Source organism: Lepidochelys kempii, chromosome 10 (genome assembly GCF_965140265.1).
Source record: "Lepidochelys kempii isolate rLepKem1 chromosome 10, rLepKem1.hap2, whole genome shotgun sequence".
Classification (NCBI taxonomy): Eukaryota; Metazoa; Chordata; order Testudines; family Cheloniidae; genus Lepidochelys; species Lepidochelys kempii.
Window position 1 is genome coordinate 46,838,678 of NC_133265.1, and position 27,199 is coordinate 46,865,876.

A 27,199-nucleotide genomic window follows, 5' to 3' on the forward strand; every position below is an offset into this window, starting at 1 on the left:
ATGTGGGGTCACATGCCCCCCCCCCAGATTGATTGGTCATGTGGTGAGGCCGGGCCTCCTCCCTGCCAAGCGAGCTCTGTGGGGGCAGGGAGAGGCAGGAGGGGAGGAACAGCTGGGAGCTGCTCGGAGGTGCTGCTGCTTTGCCGGAATGGGGGGCCGGGAGTGACTCAAGCTGTTCTGGGATAGTGGCCCCCCCACTGTCAGCAGGCACTGGTCATCTATGGTTTAATCACTAGGACACTGGGTTACAAGCTAAACAGACAAGCCAGACACCAGGGAGGTGACAGAGGTAAAAGGTGTTCCTCGTTAGGGTGCAGCATTTTACAGTCTCATCTACCCGCCCACACACCACCAACATCCCCTGAAAGCTCCCAAAGCGAGCCTCTCTTTGCCTAACAGCTGCTCTCTTACACTTGGAACAAATGCCAGAGGGGATGCAGCTGGTCTCATTCAATGTCACTGCCTCTTTGCTGGAGGTAGAGGGTGAGGAGACAAGAGCAGAACATTGTTATTCCCACCTGTATCCCCACGGCACTGGCAGCACCTGGCATGGGCTGGGTGCAGTGATGAGCTGCCAAAATCTTAACAACCGGTTCCCTATAAAAAGTTCTGATATAAGGGATGTGCCCCAGTATGTATTTTTTGTATCAACTGAGTTACCATACGTCCGTATTTTCCCGGGAGGAATTTTTAAAATTTAAAAATTCCTCCCAGACGGCGATTTAAGAACTAAAAAGCCTAACCTGTCCAGTTTAAAAAGATGGGCCTGAACTAGAAATGAGCTCTGTTTCACATGTGTGGGTCCCTGCCATTCCCTGGGGGTGTGCTAGGGTGACCAGATGTCCCTATTTTATAGGGACAGTCCCGATTTTGGGGTCTTTTTCTTATATAGGCTCCTATTACCCCCCACCCCCTGTCCTGATTTTTCACACTTGCTGTCTGGTCACCCTAGGGTGTGCACATGTGTGGGTCCCAGCTGCTCCCTGCCCCCCTCATTGAAGCAGGTGTGCAGGGTTACTGACCTGGGAACTGCAGGGTACTAGTGGACGTGGGGCCAGCTGCAGACAGGGGTGTGGGGCAGGGCTAGCTGGAGGCAAGGGGGTGCGGGGCTGGCTGTGGGCAGGGCAGGGGGTGCGGCAGGGGCTGGCTGGAGGCAGGGTGGTGGGTGCTCACGGGAAGAGTGGCTTGGAGCAGCCCGAGCAGCAGGACGCAGCCCAGGCCCAGCAGAGCAGCTGGGGACCCACCAGGCAGCAGCGGGAGCCCCACCGCCAGGGGAGCAGCAACACGGCTCATGTCCAGGGCCAGGTGGCAGCCCACATGGCTCCCGCAGCACAGTGCCCCCAGCAGCCAGAGGAGGAATTACATCACTTCCTGGCCAGAGCCCATCAAAGCCTCAGCGCCCCCTGCAGGGAAGAGGGTTAACAACTGGTTCTAAAACTGCTTCAAAATTTAACAACCAGCTCATGCAAACCAGTGCGAACCGGCTCCAGCTCACCACTGGCCGGGTGCTCTGTGCTATTGGAGACCATAGCATCATCCCAGCCTGAATTCCAGTGTCAGCCCCAGAGACCTAGTGGCAGCAGGGTAAGCCTCGATCCCTATCGGTGTAGATTTTTAAGGGAGTTGTACGGTGGGGAGGATGGAATCTGTCTTGACAAGCAGAGGACAAATGAGCTCTAAACAGCCCAGACTCCTGGGGTGCAATTCTGCAATGCACCTCCAGGGGGTGCAGCACAGATACCCTAACCCAGCAGATGGGGCAGAGGAAAGGTTGCTTAAAGCAGGCTGCATTAATTTAGAGCCTGCCCCAGCCGCTTCATGTGTCCAGGTGTGGTCACAGGAAGGAGAACGCTTCCCCTAGGTCCATTTCCAGCTCAGACACGGACTCACAGTGTGACCTTGGACAAGTCACTTCGCCTCAGTTTCCCATCCGCATCATGGTAAAGATGAAAGGCCTAGAGTCCTCTGAAGGGCTGAGCACAAATAAATGCCTATCAAGCACTTGGACAGCCTCAGACAAGACAGACCATCAAGGGTACCAGCTGCATGAAGAATTACACTAAGGCGGAATATGTACATTTCAAGAGCTCAGCCCTTCTTTTCTGAAGGACTCAAAGGCCATGGAGCCTTCCATCTCCAAGGTGAATGCTCCTCTCCCAACCAGGTCTGTAGGGTCTGAAGGACGCTGCCAACTGACTGCACTTAGATCAGTGAGCGTCTCAGTCTCCACCGCTGGTGGGACACAGGTCAACATCACAGAACCATCCCTCCCCCACCACTTGTCCCCATTGTGGACCTGGGTCTGAAGGGGCTCTGAGATCCTGTGCTCCCTTCTCACTCCTGGTCAGCACCCAGGCACATGGGTGGTGCAGAGGGAGATAAATATGAGCTACTTTCTCCCCTGCACCTGATCTGGGGATAAAGAGAGCTCTTTGCACCCTCCACCCCCACTGCTTTCCACCCAGCCTCTTGCACTTTACAAGATAAAAAAGCAACAGGGAAATTTGGCATGAGGAAGCAGCTCAATTAGGGGAAGAGACTTTCTATTCTCCAAAAAGCCTGCAGATGACAAGGAACAGTTTGGAGAAGTTCATACCTCATGTAGAGGGACCCTCTGCTTGATTAGCAGCAGGCACCACTCATGTCTTTATGGGCTCCCTGCATACCATTCTAGGTACTTCCCTGGCTCCCCATCACCGCAACAGTGAGTTATGTCAGTACCTAACTCCCATTGAAATCAATGGGAGTTAAATACATAACTACCCTTGGGGATCTGGACCTGACTGCTTGGTGGGCCCCATCCCTTCACTAGGGCTAGAGAAGTGAATTCCCTGGAGTCTGAATTGCGTCTTTCATCCAAATTGCTCCACCAATGACACACCCTCACTGCTGAGGCACAGGTAGTCACTGATTATCTATTTATATTCTTTCCTTCCCCACCCCTGCCAAGTCATAGTGCCAACAGTGCTGGATATAGCATTAGCTGAAATTTAATCAAGAGATGCATCACTGAAATCAAATCATCATCATCATCCAAGCTGGCAAACGTTCATGACTTCCTATTCTCACACTGAGTCACTCAGTATTCCCTTTGGCTAAGGAAATGCTTACTGGGGATAACGATACAGATGTCCTCTGTAAAGCGCTTTGAGATCCACAGATGAAGAGTGCTAGATGAGAGCTAGGGATCATCATCCTTTTTATTCCCACAATGCATAATTAGACTGTGGAACTCAATGCCACAGGAAGTCAGTGAGACCAAGAACTTAACATTCCAAAAGGGACTGGAGTGATTTATATGGATAGCAAGAAAACCCAGAGCCATCGTAATTATGGATGACAATTTTGGAAGGAGTATTAAACTTCAGGGATTCAATCATTCCCTACACATTAGAGATCAAAATGAGCCCTAATGTGGGGGCAGATTATCCACATCTGCTAATATGCGACTCTTGCACCTTCCTCTGAAGTGTCTGGTGCTGCCACTATCAGCAGGGGGATACTGAGCTCATGAACCATGGGTCTGATCCAGTCAGGAAATCTTTATGTGCCTACTGTTATTGGAGATTCTTCTGTCACACAGGTGAGTGGGGGCTTTTGGAGCAGGAAGATCTGTATTCTAGTCCTGCTGAGCCATGAAGTGCCAAGGCCATAATACTGAGCAAGGGGCAGTCACAGAGGTCAAGCTACTAACAGGACTGACCTTGGGCTAGGTAGCATATGGAGTTGGAGCTAGTTGAATGTACGGGATGCATTTTGAAACGGACACTGATTTAGAAGTCCCGTATGCCAAGTAAAGCAGCATGAACTTTACATTGTTATTCCAAACCTATTTGTTTTCTTCACATTCCTATAACAGGAGGGGACGAAAACCACTTGCTCTGTTTGGTTAAAAAATGTTTTGCACTGAGTCCTAATTACGCCAATGTCACCCCCAGAGAAGATGACCACAGAGCAAATCTGAATCACTGGGAAAGGGGCTTTCTACTGGAAATGCTTATGCTGGTGACTTCATCCCAGGTGCCCTTTTTGCCTGGGGGAAACAGGGCTTCAGTCATGGGGAAACAAAGCTGTCTTTAGCGGTGGAAACACCATGTGGCTTCCTTGCTTTGATTCTTCCTCTGCTGTCTCACTTTCCATTCTCACTGGGGCTGATTCACAGAAAAGAAAGGTTCCCCACATTGCCCCTCCCCCACAAACTGCGAGCCTTGGGCAGGCATGGAGCAGGACCGGAACGGGGCAGGCTTCTCAGCAGGGGAGCTGATCTCAGTGCTGCTCCACGCCTGCCCAAGGCTTGCGATTGGGGGGGACGGGGAGGGCAAATGCCCCCAAACTATGCCCAGGTTAAAAAAGGGGGGGACATAGGGGTCATAAACAGGCGTCAGAGGGCACACCCACCCTGCGCTGATTGCTAACTTGGAGTCGGGGGGTCCTGGCTAGATGGGGGTAGGGTCCCAGCGCATTTAGTTCTAACTGTGCAAGCAAAGAAAGAACACAAGTTACCAGCCTGAAGACACTTCCTTCTGCATTGGCAAAGGGAGGAGTGCCTGAGTTCTCTGCAACTCTGAGTACTGAGGGGCTATTTTGCAAAGCTACAGAACTCCACAGCTTCCTTTCTTCTTTCCTCTGCACTAGAGGAAGTTCAATGCATCAGAATAGACCCATGGGCCACCCTGTCTAGCTTCTGTTCCTACAATGGCTAATGCCAGATGCTTTGAGGAGGGTGTGAAATCCTTGCAATTAGAAAGGAGTCCAAGCTTTGACATTTGGAACAGGTTCTGGACTCGGTCCCCCTTGAGACCACAACTGAGAATGACGAAACATGCAATTGGGTCCCCAATACCCATGTTTGCAAACAGACATGACCTAGCTACATATACACTGCTCCTATGTCAGGATCTGGTGGCTAATCTGCACTAGAGACACAGCCAAGCCCACTAGATGGTTCCTATGCTATTTAAAGGGATACCACCCAATTTCTGCACCATAGATCCCATCTCTCTTTACAACAGGTCTTATTGGGTAAGACTATCCCATGGTAGAGGGAATTGCTTCCCCACCTCAGCTGGTGAGCAGCTCATGCCCTGAAACTGTTGTGTGGTGAGGACTGTGTTGGAATTGCAAGCTATTGCTCTAAGACTGGTGGAGGAAATGGGGGGTAGGAGGTCTGGCCAGTCTTGCAGGCTAAGGGACTCTGTCTGAAAGTACATGATCAGAGTCAGTATTGGAAAGGGCCATCTTAAAGAAAGGCAAGATAAAAGCTTCCAAGCCACCCAGAGCTTTGCTTCAGGTCTGGCAAAGGCGCTCCCAGCATCACAGCAAAATGCAAGGGGTCAGTAATAGATCTGCCCCCAGCCACGAGCCAGGAAACGAGGCATGAAAGCTTTCGCTCTGATCTCAGCTCTCCCTGCCTTGCTGAGACACTATTGGACTCGGAGGCCAGCACAGAGCTGAGGAGACCCAGGATGCTACTCCAGCCTCAACTCTGACCTCAGCAGAGAACATGTGGGGGGATACCCCAGCACCATTCTAGAATGGCTTCTTGTGGATGCTTCAAAGAGAAGCCGTCACAATGACCAGACTCCCAAAGCCACTAGGGCCCCCAATCAAACAGCATTATATTCGCTGCACAAGAGCTCTGATTCCTTCCTTACCCAGGGGATAAGCTCAGAGGTTTCACCAGCCTATGCTACAGGGGTGAATGTGAGCTGAGCATATATAGCTCCTGTGCACTGCACTCCTCCCCGCCCCACTCCCTGGAGCAGGCGCGTGGCAAGAGCAGAGATCCCAGGCACTTTGCATTGGATTAATAGGCCTTTGCACCTACCTCGTGGTGCCATCAGAGCCTGGCAGCTCTGCCAGCGAGAACAGCTGGGATCGTAGGGCTCTCACACAAGCCCTGGTTAGAGGGCTGGAAGGGGCTTCATCATACTAACCGGGAATTAATTTTAATGGGCTTGAGGGAGCCGAAGAGTCAGATTTGTGGGGCGGGGAGGTCCATATTAAGACTGACAGAGTCCCTTTAATAAGGTGGGAAATCACCTACATGGTATTAGGGACTTGCTAAATGATCCCTCCAGAGGATGTGTTACCAGCCCTGATAGCCAGCAGCGTCACTTTAGAAGCCCAGATCCTCAGGCGGTGGAGTTCACAGAGAGTGACTGATTTGCAACAGCGGAAGCGTTTCTCTCATCCAAGAGCTGTCCCCATTGCCATGCCGGCCCCAGCTGGAGGAGGTTAGAGCCAACAATGATGTGATATACATCGAGAATCGCAGGACGCCGGAGCACTTCATCATTAAGCAAGGACAGCTGCAATGGAAGTGCTGGCTTCCCGGCAATGTGCCTCCATCCCTACCCGGAGGGGCCAAGCTCTCGGAGCCAATGCAGCCAGGATCCCAGTTCTCTGCTGGTGTTATCAGTGCAGCTCCAGCCAGTTACAGCAGCAGTGAACGTGTTCCTGGCTCTCCGGCCCCTCCAGGTGAAGGAAAAAAAAAAAAAGTGCGTGGACACTGCGGCTCCTGCAGACACATGCATGAGCCACCCAAGCTCAAGCCTTGAGTGTCAGGTGGGCTTGAGTGGCTAGCACAAGTCTACTCAGGCTGGGAACCTCACCCGCACCTGCAGCGTAGAGACACCCATAAAATCCTTGGTCATTTTTGTTGCGTCCGGGAATGCTGATCTGAGCTAGGTCTGAAGTAGGCCAGGCACTTCCTGGACACAAGATAAGACAGATCCTGCCCCAAACAGCTTATCATTGAAGTGTCTGGAATGCAAGTGGGGTGGATCAACACAAAAATAATTTCCCAGCCTCCTTTCCCACAGGCCAGACAGCCAAGAGAAGTAACGGCTTTGGGTCACTACCCATCTGGGCTGGATTTGGACTCCCTAGCCAATCCTCTCTCTGCTATCCAATCTGCATCCCAGCATGACTTGGGTAAGAAAGATGTGGGTGACAGGGAGCCAGACTTACACAGCTAACAGCGGATTTCTTAAATTAGACATGGTCACTGGATCCCCAGCTGTTCAGAGAAATCCTGGTCAGGATCCAATAAAGCAGTGGTGGGTAAACTCCATGAATGCTCACTCCACTCTGCCCCACTGGGAATGCTCCATGGGAGCTCTCTGGGAATGCTCCATGAATGCTCACAAAATTGGGGTTGGGGTGCAGGAGGGGTGCAGGCTGGGGATTACTCACTCACCAATCAGAGTGGGGGGGGGGGCTGGGGATGAGGAGTTTGGGATGTAGGTGGGTGCTCTGGGCTGGGACAGGGGTGCAGGTTCTGGCTGGGGGTATGGGCTCGGGGGTGGGGCTGAGGATGAGACGTTTGGGGTACAGGAGGGTGCTCCTGGCTGGGATTGAGGGGTTTGGAGAGCGGGAGGGGGAATAGGGCATGAGGAGGGGCTCAGGGGTGCAGGCTCCAAGTGGCGCTTACTTCAAGCGGCTCCCAGAAACAGTGGCATGTCCCTTCTCCAGCTCCTATGCCGGGAGAGGCCCCAGACCCTGCTAGCACTGGAGTAGGGCCATGTGGACTGCTTCCTGGAGCTGCGTGGTGCAGCCGTGACCCAGAGCCCCACCCAGAGCAGGGCCGAGCCACGCAGGCCAGCTTAAAACAGCCCGTCGGCCGTAGTTTGCCCACCCCCGCAATAAAGCAATAGGGACGCGCCCTGTCTAAGCCCTGCATCAGAAGCCATCCCAAAGCATATATTTGCCATCAAGTTTCCCACCACTAATTATCAAACGTGCTCCTTGGTGACAGCGTCTCCCTGCATCACGTGCCGGGAAGCCCAGCTTGGGGCACATGTACACTACAAAGGCTCCGAGAGGATGAATAACTGCGTAACAAGCAGCTGGGGAAGACGGCCAAAGAGAAACAGGTGCCATAGAAACCTGGTTGCTTCGGCCTGCTCTTTCCACTGGGACACGCTCCCTTGGAAAGGGGTGTTTCCCCCTCATGCTTAGCCAAGAGGCTGGTGATATGACATTTTTTCCTAAGGGGAAGATTCAATGGAAATTATCCTCCCCCTCCCCAAACTCACTCATTTCCCAGCCAGGGATTCTATGTCCCCATCTCCTCCTCGTACCATTTGTCTGCATTATTTGCCAGACAGAGGTAATAGTGGCATCTTTCCCCTGGATCGCCTTAGTCTGACTCCCTCCCCCCACATGCTGTGAATATTATTCAGAGGCCTTAATATTGCCCATGCTCTCCAAACGCCCCTGAACAGCTGCTTCTGAGCTGCACTAATCAGAAACTGCACGTGGTTGAAGAACAGAGGGTTCATAATAAGCTAGGCCATAGCTGGGTGCAAACCTGCCCTCAACAAAGAGGCTCCAGGAGACTATACAGAGAAGCTATTGGTCACAGACTGACAAGAAATTTCCAGTACAGCTGTCTGCTCGGTTCAGACAAATAGCGTATAAATCAGGGACACTGTAGTGCCTTCTGTTAATGCCTTTGTACATGGCGTTAATCAAGGAGTTTGCGGGGGAGGAGAGAAACCATCAGTAAAAGCTATTCTGTTCTATACATTTACGTGTGCTCCACAAACATACTGTATACGCTTCCTCGTCTGTAACCTCACCTCACTTCTAATAGCTGTGCCCCCTCAGTTTCTGCTCAAGGAGCATGCAGTACTACAGGTTTAGCGTAGAGCCAAACTGGCACAGAGACAACAGGTTAAGTAACTCTAATGAATAGGAAGATAACTGTTTTACAAGACAAGCGTCCAGCATTTCAGCTTCTCAGTATCTGTGTAATTCCAGAGAGAGCTGCTACAGTCTCTCTCCAGGAACTAGGCATATCAGCAGCCTTAATTTGTGCAGTTTGGAAAGGGGATGAAATAAAAAAAAAATATAAAGGTCTCCTCAAGAAAGAGAGGGCTCAGCTGTAAAAATTAAAAACTGATCAAGGAGGAAAAAGATCTTAACACATGAGAAAAAGTTGCCAGCTAATATCTTTTCATGTACAACAGCATCAATCTTCCTTGAAGAGGCAAATACGAAACAAGACTAATCCCAAAGTGACTTTATACAGAGAGAAGATACAGATTGTTACACCAACAGGGCTATTCTCCGCATGTCTCTTGTAAATGGCTCATATTGTTTATACATTTCAAGGTTGCCAGATCTGCCTGTCAGGGAGTGCAAGGATCTGTCAGGCAGTTGCTCTCTGGGACTTACCTTTTGGAGCTGTAATAATTCTAGGATTCACCCTTGAGTGCCCAGCTGTCAGGAGAAACAGGTGGCTGGTCCATAGGGCAACGAGATAGGTAGCACGTGAGTTCAGACCCATTTCCACAGCTCTCCAACGAGCTCAGCACCCTACTTCTGCAAGAAGAGTAGAGAATAACACTTAACATGCAAACCTTTGAAAGTGGGTGTGACTAAGTGATTACTCACTAACCAATCAGAGTGCAAGCAGGAAACACTATGGGGAGGCAAGGGCAGAAACAGTTACCCCAGCTAGGTATAAGGGTTTATCAAAGCTTGGAAATTTACCAAATCAGCTACTCTGGAATAAGAGTCCACATGAGGAGTTATGGCAGGGTTTCTGGTCTGGAATTATTGTAGAATAAGAATTCCAGACTAGCTATTTCACTTCATTTCCAAAGGAAGATAAGCCCTGACTCACCAGCCAAACCCTTTATGAAGGGAGGCTGGGGGGAGTATGACATCACTGCCTGAATCCAGAACACCTGCTCCTTGTAGATGAAACAGGGAGCAGCGATTGCCCCACAGATCCAAAGGCCAATCCCTGCCAGCTCCATACAGCTGTTCTTGGGGAACTTGGCACTCTGCAAGCTGGCAGTGCCAGGGAGGGGTCACTTTGTGCCTGTGGAGACAGATGGGATAAATCCTCAGGGTTAGAGAGATACTGCAGCCCCCTGCTTACTTCTGTAGCATTGCAACCCCAAGCATTCAAGAATCATGACTGCAGGCCCCTGAAATCATGAGATTGCTTAAAAATCGTGAGCTTCTAAATAGAATACATTGGGGGTGATTTATTTTTCTTGGCTTTCTAGCCTTTGAGGGCCATCTTTACAAGTTTTCTTCTGCCACCATAAGGGACAGAAACTTACTTTAAAAAAAATAAAGAAAGCTGAGATTCTGGTGTATTCCCCTAACTTTGGTGTTTAGGGCTTTTAACTCCAGCTATCGCCAGGCTCACGGTAAGAATCACAAAAGTTGGCAGTGGTCTGCCGGATGAGAGACAGCATAGCCTAGGGGGTAGGGCACTAGTCTAGTACTCAGAACTGGACTGTATTCCTGGCTCTGCCACTGGCTGCTGGGTGACCTTGGGCAAGTCACTTTGCCTCTCTGTGGCTCAGTTTCCCTTTCTGTAAAACAGGCCTAGACTTGAGACAACTGGCAGTCTAGGTACTTACCTAATCCATGAAGCCAATGGAATATAGCTCTACTTAACCTTGACACTGGAAAAAAGATGACATCATGAAAATCCCTCCTGTATTTCAATTTGATACATCTTTCTTCCCCTCCAATCCTATAATGTTGTGCCGTGTTGCTGTTCACTTATAAACAGCTGTTATGTTCCACCCCAGAAGTGGTGGCATTTTTGTACTGGGTTCATTGATCCCTCTGCATACTGGGCCCAAATTTAATTTACCGCTCTGGCAGTATGAGCCTTAATGCGAGTGTAAATGTAATTCATGCCCACTTTAAGGCCCCCCTTTACATTATCAAGGTGGGTGAAAGTACATGAAAGTCAGGTCCATCATTTATAAAACAGCAGCGTAGTATATATAAATGTCACTCCCTTTCTAGGCCCAGCAGCTGTTGTTGATAATGTGAGACTAAAATTTTTTTGCACCTAAAATTTGGTCTGTACACACAAAAGATACATACTGCTTTCAAGGGTATAATGTATTATTATTTCCTTTATAGTTTATGTCCTGAAGTATCTTAGCTCTGGTTTTGTGCTGTGTTTATACAATTAGTATATTATTTTTACAACATTGCAAAGTCAGGACTATCTGAAAGTGATTAGCTTTGTATAAATTCTATTAATAAAAATAGGAAGACATTGGTCAGAATGGTGATTTATTGGTGCAATGGGTAAATCATGGTAAATTCAATTAACAGAGCAAAACAATTTCTAAGAAAAATGGCATTTCATTTAAACTAATATTCTAAAAGGGAGATTGAGATAGCAGTCCAGAAGATACCATTATGGTCCCCTAAACTACCAGTTAAGGTATTTATTTACATAAAGCTATCTAATTGGTTAACTTTGCACCAATCCTCAGCATTCTGGATACATTGAACTCCAGCCACGACAATTTTTAGACAATGATGAGCTAGGATTCTCTCTCAGTTGTAATAAAAATAAACAATCTATTCTTTGCATTAGCTGCATCCATGCATGTGATATTCAAGTGTTTTTATCCTGGCATTAAGAACGTGGCTCTGGACCACAAAATTTAGCTCCAAACTCTCCCAAGGGGTCTTGTTTCAGGGCCTATTCAAGCCAGTTGCACTTGGTATAACAGGAAAAAACACACTTCATTAAATCCATTTTAATCTCTGAGTTTATTCTGGAGCTTAGGGAAGAAACACAATCGTTTTTATAAATAGCTTGAACTTCAGCCCAGCCCTCCAACCAATCACTGTCAAAATGCTTCCTCCAGAGGGTTCCTCTTATTTCTAAATGGCTGTTTTCATACATTTCCCTGTGTGATGGTTCTTGCGTGCAGGAGGTGGGCGTTAGCTCCCTAACATTAGCAACCTTTCAAGCACTCTCCACCAGCCCTGTCTTTGCCTTACAGGTAACAAGAGGTGCACACCAGTCCCTGAGGCCCTCTGAATATTCCCCTCTGATAGCCAGCCCGACATGGACTACTCACAGAAATCCCAGATTCTCTGCCCCCAAAAGAGCAATGTACCCTGGTTTACCAGTTTTACCTTAAATCACTGCTCCTGTACACACACAGCACTTGTAAGAAACAAAAGATGGCTGATTTAAATAGGAAATAGAAATGAGAAAGTGGTGGAAACAAATGGTTACTATACAAAACAATCAAAAATCACAAATTAGGGCCTAGACTTATTACTAGTTACCTTTCCCATCTAATAAAGAAGGTTTTCCCCTAGGGAGACCAGATAGCAAGTGTGAATATCAGGACAGGTTTTTCTGTGGGTGGGCGGGGAGAGATTTAGGTAATAGTTGTGTATATAAGACAAAGCCCCTAATATCAGGCGGGTCCTGATAATATCGGGGCATCTGGTCACCCTATTTCCCCCCCCACTCCCAAAGGTCAGTCCATTGCAGAGCTGACAATCAAAGGATGGCAAAGAAAATGCAATTCACGCAGCCAAAGGAAAATAACTTGTAAACACAAAGCAGAAGGGAAACAGACCAACCCTCGCGAGAAAAATGATCTTCACATGTTTTATAATTATATTTTATATCGGGGGGTAAAATCCAAGCTTTATTGTTCAGATTTTAGGATTCATTTGAGCAGTGAGGCAGGGCAATTTGGTTGTGCTAGGGTTCCCTTTAACTTACGGCAATAAAACATGCCGGGGGGGGGGGGGGGGGCAGATTTTCAGACACAAATGGACTCGTTCCCCTCTGTGTCTCTGAAAATCTGATTTGCACTATGATTTCTGAGAGGAGATGCTTATTCTGGGTAATAAATCCCTGATCAGTAATCTGGATCTCTGTACGCAGTAGAGGTGCCTTACCTTTGTTTTATATGCCTCACCCCTGTGAGCAGTTTAAGCTCCGGCTGTAGGAGTGGAGGGCCCTGCTGAGTGATTGTGTTCCTGAACTGCATGCATATAGTCTAAGCAGAGAGTTAGGATGTTATCCTATACTCCTCACTCAGGCAAAATCCCCATTTGGTTAACAGGAGCTTTAGATGATCGGGTCTTTAATTGACTGTTTGTGACCACAGCCTGGGCTAGCGCAGCATTCTGTCTTGCGGCTCAGAAAGCATGTGAGAATTATTAAAGGAATGGGGTCAGAGGCCCAGATACAGCAAGCAGGGAGTTCATTCCACACTCTCCTTTATGGTGTGCAAGGCAGAGTAGCAAGGCCCCCATACAGCAAAGCTCGTAAGCATGTGCTTCCATGGGTTAGGGTTAGAGTTAAGCATGTGCTTAAGCGCTTTGTTGAATCAGGGCCAGAAACAGCACTCGAGATGGGAGAGCGGCGGATCCCAAACCCCTTGATGTTAATAGGAGTCTTTCCCATGACTTCAGTGAGTTTTGGAACAGGCCTGAAATGAGAGGGATGTGAATAGCAGCTGAAAAAGGGCTGCACAGCATAAGGAGGGAACAATGGGATTCTGGGTTCTTTCACTCCTCCAGCAGCTCACAAGGACAGAATACAGGCACCAGCCAGGATGATGTTGTGTTGAGTGCGGAAGAACCCAACAAGTTCAGCCTTATGGGGTCTCGCTGCCAGTGAGCTGCCAGCCGCGGAGCTGGGAGTTGAATTCTGTTTTGGGTTTAATGCCAATAGCTTCCCTGCCTGAGGCGGCATTTTAAAACACAACCTGCCATTCACAGCACTGGCCTTTGAAGACTAAAGACATGTTGGTGCTCAGATCCTACCGTACAATCAGGGAAAGAAGGACAGGGTTATTTGTACAGTGCCTGGGTTAGAATGGACTTGCGCTTTGCCCCAAAGAACTAACTAAGATCCATTTATACAGGAATTGCCGTTAAAGTTTAGCTACCACCGATATTTTTTGTGACACACTTTTGTGCCTTGCTGCTGTGCTAGAGCGCCTCCTAGTGTTACCACAGGTGCCGTGCATAATTTCCCAGCACAAGGTCCTGCATTATGACTGTTTGTAAGAGCAAATATTTATACGTGGTTCCTTTCATTCAGAAATCCCAAAATGCTTTACAAAACTGTAAAGCCAGTTTCCAGGCAAAGCCAAAGTTTGCCTGCACCTCTAGAGTTTTCTTTAAAATGTTGTTAGCCTCAGAACTGGCAGGTTAGATCTGGGGACAAGGTAGAATTTTTCTACCAAGCTTGAAGTGAGTTGGAGAAGGGGATCCTGAATTATGACACCCTGGGCTCCAGCAATCCCCGACTGGCAGAATGGCCACTGGAGCTATAGGTAGCCGGGTATAGTATTGCGCATTTTTGGACACCATGGACCAGACCAACTTTAAGAGTTAGCCCGGACCAGGGAATTTAAAGATGGTTTAGATTACCTTTACTCAGACTCCCTCCCATGCTGTGCCTAGCACAGCTCGGGCAGACCAGAGAACTTTGAATGGAATCTGGATCCTGATCTGAATGTCAGAGCTCTGCTGTTCTGAAAACACAAAAATCAATTAAATGCAGGATGCAGAGCAATGCAATCTTTCTGAAGTGTTTTCATTCCTCATCAGATGCCTGAACCATAACTAGCTGAGCCAGATGCCTGGTTTACCACTTTATTGAGCAAGGACTGAGGTAAAATAGAAATTAGGAAGATTTCAAATTGTTCTTCATGGGTCAGCCCTTCCCCTAAAAAGCCCTGCCAGCCCTTCCCTTAAAAATTCCTGCAGCTTTGCAAGTCAATTTCATGCAAGTATCAGACACCTCAGTGATGGATTCTATGCAGTTTTGCCTGAATTGCAACATTCAGATGCAAAATCAGACCTAGATCAGAACCTCCCTGATGTACATTAAAGAATCACAAATCATGGAGTTTCCTAAATAAAAATTTGTATTTAATCACAGAAGGATGATTCCAAGGAACTAGCAATCATCAATTAAACAGCCACCTTACCATTAACAGTCTCCATCTGGCCTTTTTCCAGACTAAAAAAAGAAAAACTTGTGCAAGCTAGAACGTTAGTTGCAACAGTGATTCATCATTTGTCCCCAGAAAGTCTATCCAACAGAAACAGAGCAGGCCATGCACCTGATGTTTTAATTGACCTTTGTGCAAGAGATAGAGCAAATTAATCCTTTAGTTGCTGAATTGACCACAAAAAGCAGAGATCTAACAGACCACTTGCTGTGTCTTGCTACTCCAGAATCTGTATCTGAAGTGATGAAGTCCTCAAAGCTGTCCTTTTTCAGCCAATGCTGCTAAACTAAAGCTAGGGATGAAGCTTCAAGGGAAACTAACTGTGTGTGATTGAAATATTGGACAAATCTTCACCATCACGGGCAGAAACAACACTGCAGTTCCATGCAATGTAGCCTTATTCATGAGTTCCCACAAAACACACAAGGGGAGCATCACCCAGCCACCCTGTCCCTCCCTCAAGCCTCCCAAGTGAGGTGAGTCTCAAATGATGCCCTACCTTTGGGCCATGGCTGCCTGAGAGGAATGCCAGGGAGGAACTTTCCCCATGGTACTTGGAGGGAGGTGGGTAGATGTTGCCTTCTTCTGATGCACTGAGCAGAGGACATCTGTGAGGAGGAGGCTGGCATGTCCCACAAGATCGATGTCTTTTGTTGGCAGGTGGCAGACACTGGTGGCTCTTGGTCCTTCTCATGTGCTAGCTGGATTGTACTGAAGCGGAGGGTGTGCAAGCACGAGCATGTATTTCACTGGTCTCTACTACACAGAGTCAGCACCGCTCAACTGTGTGTCAAAGCTCAGTACCACTAACGGAGATGCTCCTTCAGATAAACAGATTTTAGGAGCCCGTGCTTTGGAAGCAGGAGGATCTGAATTCTATCCGTGCTGACACAGACGTCCAAAGAGGCTGTGACACGAGCATAAGTGACAACCATGAAGTCCTGGAGAACCATGGGTTTGTACACTAAAATCCTATTACAAGAGACTGGGATATACACCAGGAAGTCCTAGGGTTTTGTCCTCTTGATATTTCTGCTTGGCCGTGTGATCCCTTTGGGAAGGAGCAGCACATGGTAGCAGAGGAGAAGGGACCTCTCCCAGCAGAAAGGCTGCCACAGTTATCAGACAGCTTTCCTTCCACCTGGGCTTTGTCATGTACATGAAGGGGCAGTGATATGAAATAAAGTGAAAGAAGAATGGAAGAGAATTAAACTCTTATCACAGCTGAGGAGGGATATTGTTTGTTCCGGGGCTGGCAGAAATTTGAATTCTTAGGAGGCTAAAGCAATCAGAAGGAAATGGAGCTTCGTAGCCTTTACCCCTTGCCATGGCAAAGGGGAGACAAATTAATGGTCAGTAAAAATGAAAGGTACTATGACTCCCTGAGAACAGGGGATCCTGCTTGGTGCCCCGTGAGAATGCATCCCTGGAATGAGTTCATCAGCCACTGCTCTGGCCCGGTCACTACAGTAGCTGAGCACCTCACAAGCTAAAACCCAGATCTTCAAAGGTTCTTAGGCGCCTAACTCTGATTTCAAGGGGAGTTAGGTGCCTAAATACCTTTGAGATCAGGGCCTAAGGGTACATCCATACAGCAGCTGGAGGTGTAATTTCCAGATCAGGCAGATGTATAAGCATGAATCTTGATTAAGGCAGTGCACAAAAAATAGCAGCATAGCCATGGCACAGGCTAGTCACTCAAGTATACACCTAGGATCTTAGGCAGGATTGTACGAGGGAAAGTTGCAGGTACTACCACCTGGGTCACTCTTTTTAAGTGCACTAGCTTGATCAGAGCCAGTGTGGCTATGCCTACCCAACCTGGAAATTGCACCTCCCAGCTCTAGTGTAGATACATCCTAAGTGACTTGTCCACAGTCAGACTGGGGTGCAGGAGGGACTTGACCCCATATCTCCCAAATTGTAGGCACATACCCAAACCATCAGACAATGCTCCCCTTTTCAACCAGATACTCTAGTTCTCAGCAGAGCCAGACTGCTGGTAAAAGTAATAGACGCCAGCATCTCAGAAAGCCCTGTGGGATGCTCGAGTATTATAGCGGTTTATTATTTGCATTCCGCTAGCACCTAGGGCCCCAAGGAGGGATCAGGACCCCACCAAGCTAAGTGCTGTCTACACATATCATGAAACAATGGCCGCAAAGTGCTTAGGCCCAGATCCTGAAAGTTATTTAGGTTACAGTCTTCCACTGAAGTGAAATACATTGAGCAGCTGGGCCTTACAGTCTAACTAATGTTTCCTTTTTCCAGTGTTTCTGATCGGGGAGGTGGGGGGACACGGCGCAGGTGTAGCGGTTTTGGACTCACCCCTGCAGCGCCTCCCACTGGTCATCCAGGGAATTAGCGTTCCAGCCTCCAGAGCGCCCTCTGCAGGCCGGCATCCCGCTTGCTCCCGAGTCCCTCCTGGATCCCGGTGCCCCCTTCCACACCAGGGTGCTGCCACCTGCAGTACCGCACAAAGATCTGGGTCTCCCCTCCCCAGGGAACCCCCAACCCTCTACCCCACCTCGCCTCAGTCTATGGACACTGCCAATCATCACCTAGCCCCCATTCCCTGGGGCCAACTGCTCTGTAAGCCCCACTCATCATAGGCAAGGGGGGTTTGGACCTGCTGCCTCTGCCTACCCCTTGGGCTGCCCTCTGCAACTCCAGTACCTATCTGGCCTTCCACTAGGCCTGCAGCCTGGGGGGTTTCCAGGCCGGAGCTCCCCAGCTCCTCTGGCCTTCCCCCAGCCCTGCTCCACCTCAGGTACCTTGGTATCCTCCCAGCAGCCAGATCCATCCCTCTCCACAGGCTAGAGAGATTCTCTCTGCGCCTGGCTTCCCTGGCTTTTATAGGGAAGCCTATAAAAGGATCTGTTTGGGGCATGGCCACAGCTGAGGCTGCCTCCCAATCAGCCCAGCTTTTCCCCTGCCCCAGCTCTCTCCCAGGGCTGTTTTAAGCCCTTCCAGGAGGAGCAGAGCAGGTGACCACCCCACTACAGGGGGGTACATCAGGGATATATAAAAGATAACTCTTGTTTCTGATGACGTGTGTGTGCATGAGCATAGCTGGGATATATAAATGATCACCCATGTTTCTGATGATGTGTGGTGTGCATGTGTACATGGAATGCCTTGCAGCATTCTGGCGACATGTTTGAAAAGCGTAAGACGCCATCTGTGGACAACGGCCCCAGTACTGTGTAGACCAGAGCGACTGTAAATGCCTGTGTTACGAATGAAGTCATTCCACTTTATGCCCAATATACAATGTCGGCTTTTTGTGTGGAAAGCCTCTGGCTTTGCCCGGCCTGAGCGGCATAGTGTCTATGTTTCACAGCCGTACAGCAGTACGGGGAGGATATAGCTCAAATAGATCCTGAACACGGTTGTTGTACTGAGATGATGCTAGTTCCATATTTCTTCTAAACAACCCATGGCAGACACTGCGATGCCAATCCGGTGAAGAACCTCCGGGTGAGAGTTTGAGGAACTGCTGAGTATAGGACCCAAATAGCAAAAGCTGGAAACTTCTTTGACAGTTTCCTTATTCAAAGATTGAAGTCACTGGTGGACCTGATCCTAGGTTTTGCAGCTTTGTCTGTTACCATGACTGACCTTGGCCGACTCCTCCTCCATTTGCTGGAGTGCTTCGCAAAACCTGTCTGGGCTCTGTACTAGGGGAACAATGTCATCAGCATAGACTAGGTCTGAGAGCGAGAGATCACTGATCTGAATGCCTATTGACCTGACAGAATGCTGCATTACGAAATCCACTGCCTGACAAAAGAGCACAGGGGCCAAGACACAGCCCTGCCTGATCCTAGATACTGATTTTAAAGGTGTCAACCTCCCATTCCCAAGATGTCCATGGGCAGTGGTTCTGTGTAGCTCACTAATCAAGTCCAGAAGACTGATTGGGACATGTATGCCCTTAAGGCCTTCCATAAAGTGACTCAGTCAACTGAATCAAATGCAGCCTTAAGATCAACTTACACCATGTGAACTTGCAGTGTATCTCCAACAACAAGCAGAGGACCAAAATGGCATCTAACGTGGTTGTGTTCCTCATAAAATCTGACTGATGGGGGTGACATTTCCGATGTAGCAGGGACTCCAAACACACCAGCAGAACATGCTCAAACACATTCCCTGCCACGGACAACAAGGTGATTGGCCTGTAGCTCTTACATTCACTGCGCGTTCCCTTGCCCTTATAAAGTGAGATCACAATACCGTCCTTCCAGGCAGCTGGCAAGGTTCCAGTTCTCCACATCAGGTGAAAGTTGGCCAGACGTGTATCTCGGATATATAAATGGCTGGTCACCCATGCAGCATGTCTTCTTTATATCTGGTGCTGTGAAATATGAGGTGCAAAAGGCCTGTTCTCATGGAGGCTGGATCTAGCTCCACAGTCTGAGACCTTATCTGCAAATTTTGCCAAACCACTGGAAAATAAGCCAAGGTTTCAATGAGCAATGAGATCCTGAGCCATGACCTGGCTCCCCTGTGGCAAATGATGTGCAGGCTCCTAGTGGAACAAGTCACTTCCATGTCTCCCCCACAGAGGAAATAACAGCCTCTGTGGTCCCAGGAATTTATGTCACGGGTCAGGGTCACAGAGTTTATACCCAAGAACAGCCCAGCTCAGCAATCCCTCTCCACAGCAAATGCTCACCTTATGGGAGGTCAGCTAGTGTGTGTTGAGACAGGAAGGAAGGAAGGAAGGCCATTCCTGTAAGCGACACAGATACTGACACAAGGGGAACGTTCAGCACCAAGGGGCCTGGGATGGGGCTTAGGGGAGTGGGATAGCTCAGTGGTTTGAGCATTGGCCTGCTAAACCCACCATTGTGAGTTCAATCCTTGAGAGGGCCATTTAGGGATCTGGGGCAAAAATTGGGGATTGGTCCTGCTTTGTTAGACGAGATGACCTCCTGAGGTTCCTTTCAACCCTGATATTCTGTGATTCTATGAACACCTGCAAGGTAAGGGATAAAACCCCAATTAGTCACATGCCGTACCTGGGGGGTGGCTGATTAACTAATTGCCTCCTGGCCTTGTAAGTAGACTGAGGGAACTCAGGGATGGAGAGAAGACCCTAGAGAGAGAAGGTAGAGAGTTCCTGGCCTTGCTTGGGCCTGGGGAAGGCAGACTAAGGAAGGCCACAGGGTCAGGACTGGTCCCCATGGTGGGCCCTGGAAAAAAGGGGGAAAGATCTAGGGAGAGATTGAAAAGAAAGTGGGAATCTCCCACAGAGGGAGACTCCCAGTGAGCAGAGCAGGCTCCTGTGGGAGAGAGCCCAGAGGTAGGGTTTGTAAGCAGAGAAGACTTCAGTCGCCCAAGGGGGCAGAAGAATTATGCAGTTTCTTTGCACTTGTTCATGATACCCAGGAAGGGGTCTGAAATTAGGTGACTTGGCTGGAGGGCTGAGCCACAGAAGACCTGGGGCCAGAGGCAGTTGGCCTGCAGGTGGCGCTAGAGCAGAACATAGCAGCAACACAGCCAGCACTGACAAAAGGAGGTGAGCGAGCACGGTCAAAAGGCCACCTTAGTTATTCCAGCCTCCATTCAGCCTCCTTGTCTAGCCAGCTAGGGACAGATTCTGCTGTCACTTACACTAGCATCAAGGACTCTACTGAAATCAATATGAGTTACTGTGGATTTACACCAGCGTAATTGAGATCAGAAGCTGGCCCTAGCTGTTTGGATAAATAGGGCTGTATTTAAACTGGGACTTTAATCCAGATTTACAACAGTGGAGGGGAGATCAGAATCTGGCTGTTAATTCTCAATTTTTATATTCCCAGATGGGCCTGGATACACCCATAGCATTTAGGCCCATTGATTCACACAGGAGTTAGGTGCCTTAATACCTTTGAGGATCTGAGTCATGCAGCTTATATTAGGATCAGTCTTGAGATACGGATGATCTGTGCTTGGTGCAGGACCTGACTTCTGTGTGGGGGCAAGCAGTGCAAGTGGTTGTTGGCCACCTTTCCATCACTGCTTGTAATTCTGGGACCAGTTCAGCCCCTAGCACAACTTAGAGCAGCCTCCATATACATAACAGATGAGTGCTAATGTTGAGGAATCACTTTGCCCACCACTGAAACGCAGGCACCTCTGGAGTGAGATATGGCAGCTGACTAGTAGCACAAAAGTTTAGGCCAGGCCATGAACAGTACTGTAGACAACTGAAACCGCAGGAATTTTAGGTAGGCAAAATCTAATCACACACACTGGTGTTTAGCCAAGATGGCAGAACTAACATGTTCTGCAGGGTTATTAACATAAATTCCTCCCTGAAATAAACAAAACTCACAAACAACCTAGGCAGGGAGAAAAAGATTGTGTAAGCAATCTGGTTAAAGCAATCTGGTTAAAGCAACCTGGGTTTTGTTCCTTTTCTTAGGTCAGGAGCGAGCTGGTTTTTCTAGTCAAATTGTTTTACATTTTGTCTAGGATCTTCTTAGAAACATTCCTTTTGTCTGTGGATCAAGAAGTTAATAAAGGGGGTTTGTGGATAATTGCGGATGCTGCTTCTCTCTCTTTTCAGGTCTTTCTCTTCCTCTCATGCACTGTCATGTCAATGATTGTTTATGGTCTCTTTGACTCCATGGGCGGAGAGTGATTTTTTGAATGGCTTAGTATTATTCATGTAGTTGGTATTGATCCTTCAGACACAGCCTGCCATCCGGATGAATGATCAAAAGTACTCTAGCTCAGACTGATTGATGGACAGATGACACCAGAAAACCAGACCAAGGACAGACAGATGGATGACAACAGAGAGATGATGTATTGCAGATGGATGGATTAATGACAGACAGATAAAGGTTTGATAGACAGGCGATGACAGGTACGATAGACAACAGGAGACAGACGGATGAATGAGGAGTGGCAAACGAAGACACGCACATGCTAGACCAGCATTTCTCAAATGCGGCCTCCGTGGCCACATGAGGCCACAGGGGCTTTTCTTGCAGCCACAGGCTCCTGGGCTGTGATGGGGTGGGGGTGGGCAAAATAGCGCCCCGTCCCCCTCACTGTTGCTCCTAGATGCACTGCCTTGGTGTTGGTTGCTGGGGCCAGCAGCAGGGATTGGGACCTGCCCCCCTCTGGAGTCACCTGGGACACAACGCTGTATGTAAGCGGGGGAATGGTCCCACGATTGTGGGGAATTTTCCTGGCTTATACACTACCCCGATTAAATGGGCTAGCGAAAGGATCTGAGTCCTCGCTCCCACTCCCTTTACCCAGGGGCCTGCCTGACCTCGAGGGCTCCCCTTCCACGCTTCTGTGTGACAGAGGCCTTGTAACCCCAACAAGGCTGGGCCCAGGATTCCTGGGGGGCTCAACCTCCAACCTTGTCGTGGTCACTTAGGACAGGGGCTAGAGTGTCCCCACTCTGGGGTACTCTCTCTGCACTGGATGCTTCCCTGACCCACTGATCATTACATACAGTTCAAAGCAAATACAATTTATTAAACAGCAATCAATTAAAAAAATAAGGAAAGAATGGGAAAGGTTAAAGGAAAACCCGTCACCCCGCTCTGTGGCATGGGGACATCACAACTAGCCCTGGCTGGAATGTCAGAGCAGTTCACAGCCTGTTCCTCACAAGACCCAGCCTCCTTCTCAGGCCCTGGCTGTGCTGCAGGGATGCTGCGAGTCGGACACTTGCTCTGGTGGTGGCCACACGCTCTCAGGCTCTAGGTGACATGACCCTTCTTCCCAGCATCGCCCCTGCCCTGTCGGGGTTACAATCCCCCTTCAAGTCTGGCCAGCAGGGCCTCTTGGCTGGAGGCATCTCCCTGCACTGGGCCCGCTGCCCAGGGTCCCCCTCGCACTCTCCAGCTGCTCACCGCACCCAGCTCCGGACTGCTCCAGCCCCAGCTCCAGCTTTACTCTGCCTCAGCACTGCTGCTGCTCTGCCTCCAGCTCCCTGGGCTGCTTCTCTGGCCCCTCTGGTGCTGGTTGCTGCAGCTCTCCTCCCAGCACAGGTTTCTGCTTCCTGGGCTGCTGTTCTGGCCCCTCTGGATCTGGCACGGCTCTGCCCCCCAGCTCAGCTCGGCCCCACTCTGTCTGACACAGGCAATTCCAGCTTACACCAAGGACGGGACTCCCCCATGGCCTGCTGACTCCCTGATTAGCCTGTCCACCCTGTCAGTCAGACTGACCTGGAGCACTGACCTCTCCCCATTGTTCCTGGGGACTGTCAGTCTCAGGGTCCTGATTTCCCATCGACCCTTCCCCTTTCTTTTCGTACTGGGAGCTAGCCAACCAAAAATCCGAACTGAGTTTTAGTAAGGGGACAACAGTGGGTGGTGGGGCTTAGGCTTTGGGCTTCAGCTCAGGGGTGGCAGGGCAGCAGGCTCTGGACATGGGCCTTTGGGCTCCACCCCCAGGCTCTGGCTGCACGATGGCAGGCTCCGTCCGTGGGTCCCATCCTGCAGCTGCAAACCTACAGGCTCTGGCAACAAGGCTTCAGGCTCCAGCCCCCTCTACCTCCTCCAGCCCCTAACCCCCATCTCCCCTGGCCCTCACTGCCTCCCCCCGACTTTCCATCCAGGGCTTAATTTATCCCCAGGCTTGCTAGTACTGAGTAAGTCTGCTGTGAAAAGGGATACTTGTATATTTGTTAATATCACTTTTCACAACAGACTTACTAGCTGGCAATAAATAAATTACAATGATTTGGATGTGTATATGTGCATATTTATTTGGTTTTTCTAAAGCTAATTAAGTATTTTAGGAAAAAGTGTGAGAGCAGCCACCAGCAAGAGTTGGTGGCCACATTCTGAGACCACCAAAAATTTTGTCCAGAGAACCCCTGTGATAGACTCCGAGGCATTAATACACCTCTTGAGGCTCCTAGATCATTAAAAGACATGTAGCCAGAACATTGCATAAAAAGACAATATCCTGGAGTAAATCTCAAGGAAGCCACAATCACAAACACACACTTCCCTCCTTGATTCAGACCCTAATTAGACACCACACAATTAAAATGGAAGCAAACAAACAAACAGCTTGGGTTAGTCTGCCATCATGCTGGGCAATCTTCCTCTGACTAATGCCAAGGGCATGCCAGAGGTGGAAACGGCCTTGTCTGCTGAAGGAGGAATTGCAGCCTAGCAACTAGAGCATGGGACTGTGAAGATGTCCGCTCTGTCTCCTACTCTGACCCCTGCCATGGGCCCAAGGGACCTTTATCTCCCTCTGCCTCCGTTTCCCAAACTACACATAAGAACAGCCATACTGGGTCAGACCAACGGTTCATCTAGTCCAGGATCCTGTCTTCCAACAGTGGCCAATGCCAGATGCTTCAAAGGGATAAGCAGCAGACAACAGAACTTGCTTCTCTCTCTAGTCTCTTATATGGCCCTTACTATTGTAACATCTGAGCACCCCATAATTGTTAATGGATTTTATCCTCCCAACACCCCCATAAGATAGGGAAGCACAATTCACAGATGGGGAGGCCCACAGAGATTAAAGGGTCTGAACTAGGAACTGAACCCAGGACTCCTGAGTCCTAATCTAAACATTCTAGCCACTAGACCATCCTTCTATCCACCTAACAGGGGCTGGGTGAAGCTTAATATTTATAAAGTGCTCGGCGCTGCTCAGCTGGGCAAGTAAAGTATCATTTGTTATGCTGTGGGACAATGAACTGGACCATGCCTAGACACCACAGTGGTAGGCACAGCATAAGACCCTAGAATTTCAGTGGCAGTGGTGGGAAACAGGGCAGGTGACCCATTGATGGAACCTTGCAGTGCCCTTGCTGAGATGATTGTTAGCCAGGTTTAATAGAATAATCAATGTTTAAGGCCAGAAGGGGCCATTAGATCGTTTTGTCTGCATGCCTGTATAACACAGGCCAGAGAACTTCCCCCAGCTACGCCTGCAGTGACCCCTCTGCCCCCATCATTTTTGTTTGACGAAAGCATCTCTTCCAGAAAGGCTTCCAGTCTTGATCCAAAGACCTCAAGAGATGGAGAATCGATCGTTCTTTGGTAGTTTGTTCCAATGGTCTGTGACTAGGTCTCCTAGGTGCTCCAGAAATACTACCAATAATAATCACCACCGCTATTAAATATGTATGTCTTACTAGTAATTTGAATGTGTCTGGCTTGAACGTCAAGCCCTGGGTTCTGTTTTGCCTTTCTCCATAAATTAAAGAGCCCTTTAGGACCTGTTTCAGAGTAGCAGTTGTCTTAGTCTGTATCTGCAAATAGAACAGGAGTACTTGTGGCACCTTAGGGACTAACACATTTATTTGAGCATAAGCTAGATGTATCCGATGAAGTGAGCTGTAGCTCATGAAAGCTTAAGCTCAAATAAATGTGTTAGTCTCTAAGGTGCCACAAGTCCTCCTTTTCTTTAGGACCTGGTATTTTCTCCTGCTGAAAAGGACCTTGTACATCATGATCAAGTCACCTCTTGATCTTTATTTTGAAAAGCTAAACAGATTGAGCTCCATGAGTCTCTCCTTGTAAGACATTTTCTCCAGCCCTCATATCATGTCTGTGGCTCTCTGCTGCACCCTGACCTGTATTTTAACATCCTTTTAAAAACATGGACACCAGAACAGCACGCAGTGTCGGTCTCACCAGAGGTCTCTACTCTCATGTATACATCCCAGGATCACCTTAGCCTTTTGTGCCACAGCATTGCACTGGAGGCTCATGTTGAGCTATTTGTCCATGCTGACCCCTCAATCCTTCTCAGAATGTCTGCTTTCCAGGATACCGTCCTCTCTACAGTACGTATGACGTTATTTGTTCCTAGACATACAACCTTGCCTTTGGCTGTATTAAAATGCATCTTATTTGAATATGCCCAGTTTACCAAGCAAACCAGTGACTGACTTGTCCTCATCACTACTTACCATTCCATCCGTCTTTGGGTCATCTGCACATTTTACCAGCAGTGATTTTATATTTACTTCCAGATCATGGATAAAAATATTGGCTAGTGTCAGGCCTAAAATCAATCCCTGCACAACCCCGCTAGAAACACTCCTATTTGAGGATGATTTCCCATTGAGATCCATCAGTTAGCCAATTCTTAGTCTATTTAAAGTGTAATTTACTGATGTTCAGAGATTTCAAGAACAGAAGGGACCACTGTGATCATCTAGTCTGACCTCCTGTATAACACAGGCCAGAGAACTGCCCCAAAATAATCCCTAGAGCAGAGTGGGTATTTTTATAAACAATCTTGATATTAAAAATTTTCAGTGATAGAGAATCCACCACACCCTTAACCAAATTGTTTCAATGGTTAATGACTCTCACTGTTAAAAAATTACGCCTTATTTCCAGTCTCAATTTGTCTAGCTTCAACTTCCGGCTGGATTTTATTAGACCTTTCTGTGCTAGACTGAAAAGCCCATTATTAAATAACCTCGTTATCCCTAGCCTGATTCTTGCTTGCATATTTATACCTGCCTCTGGAAATTTCCACTACATGCATCTGACAAACCACGAAAGAGGTTTCCCCAGCTCAAGGGAAGGGGCAGAGTCCAACACCTAGGTGGTCCCATTTATTGGGCCTAGAGCATTTGGGCAGCTATGCCATATTACTGACCTTGCTGTAGGATCACACTCCAATCTTTAGACTACCCCATGAAAAACTCCCTTCACTCCTGAGTGAGACTCCTTGGCCTCATTCAGCCAAACCCTCTTCTAAAGAAATCCCTGTGGCCCAGAATTGCTTCACTCCCGGGACAAAGCTGAGGCCACAATTCAGCATCAGGATCAGCCATGAGGCCACTGAGTGCTTTCAAAGGAAAGTGAGTCAGAGACCAACCTGGTAGTCAGGGCTCCTGATTCTACAGCCTCTTTCCCCAGGCCCTGCAGCTCTCACTGCCTTATTCACACACCTGGGCAAGGGGGTTTGCACGAATACACTGTGTTTGAGGCTTTTCCAGCTGTAAATCATCAAGCAGCATACAAAATTGGCCACTATTAGCCCAATGCTACTGGCCACTTCTCAGAACCCACTGGACAGACTCAGACCTGGCCTACACTTACAGCAGCATGTAAGGCAGTGGCTCTCAAAGCTGGTCCACCGCTTGTGCAGGGAAAGCCCCTGGCGGGCCAGACTGATTTGTTTACTTGCCACGTCCGCAGGTTCGGCCGATTGTGGCTCCCACTGGCCTGGAGTGTCTCTTGGCCCGCGCCGCTTCCCGCAGCCCCCATTGGCCTGGAGCAGCGAACCGCGGCCAGTGGGAGCCGCAATTGGCTGAACCTGCGGATGCAGCAGATAAACAAACCGGCCCAGCCTGCCAGGGGCTTTCCCTGAACAAGCGGCGGACCGGCTTTGAGAACCACTGACGTAAGGTACGCGTAGCTCTACGCCCCAGTGAAAGGCAGGCTTTTTCCACACCCACAGTGGCATGTAGC

The 27,199-nt window shown here is 48.8% G+C and overlaps 1 protein-coding gene across 2 annotated transcripts in view; it reads right to left on the reverse strand.

Annotated features, from left to right (window-relative positions):
- SEMA7A (semaphorin 7A (JohnMiltonHagen blood group)) overlaps nt 1-27,199 on the reverse strand; it is a 73,085-nt gene that overhangs the window by 40,120 nt on the left and 5,766 nt on the right. The window contains exons 1-2 of one of the 2 annotated variants that reach the window (XM_073363261.1): nt 9,635-9,658; nt 9,184-9,330 (exon numbers count right to left, since the gene is read on the reverse strand). In XM_073363261.1, the coding sequence (XP_073219362.1) occupies nt 9,184-9,295 (112 nt within the window). In that variant the 5' untranslated portion in view covers nt 9,296-9,330; nt 9,635-9,658. Of the gene's footprint in view, nt 1-9,183; nt 9,331-9,634; nt 9,659-27,199 lie in introns of those variants that run through there. The other variant, XM_073363260.1, reaches the window with a different exon arrangement.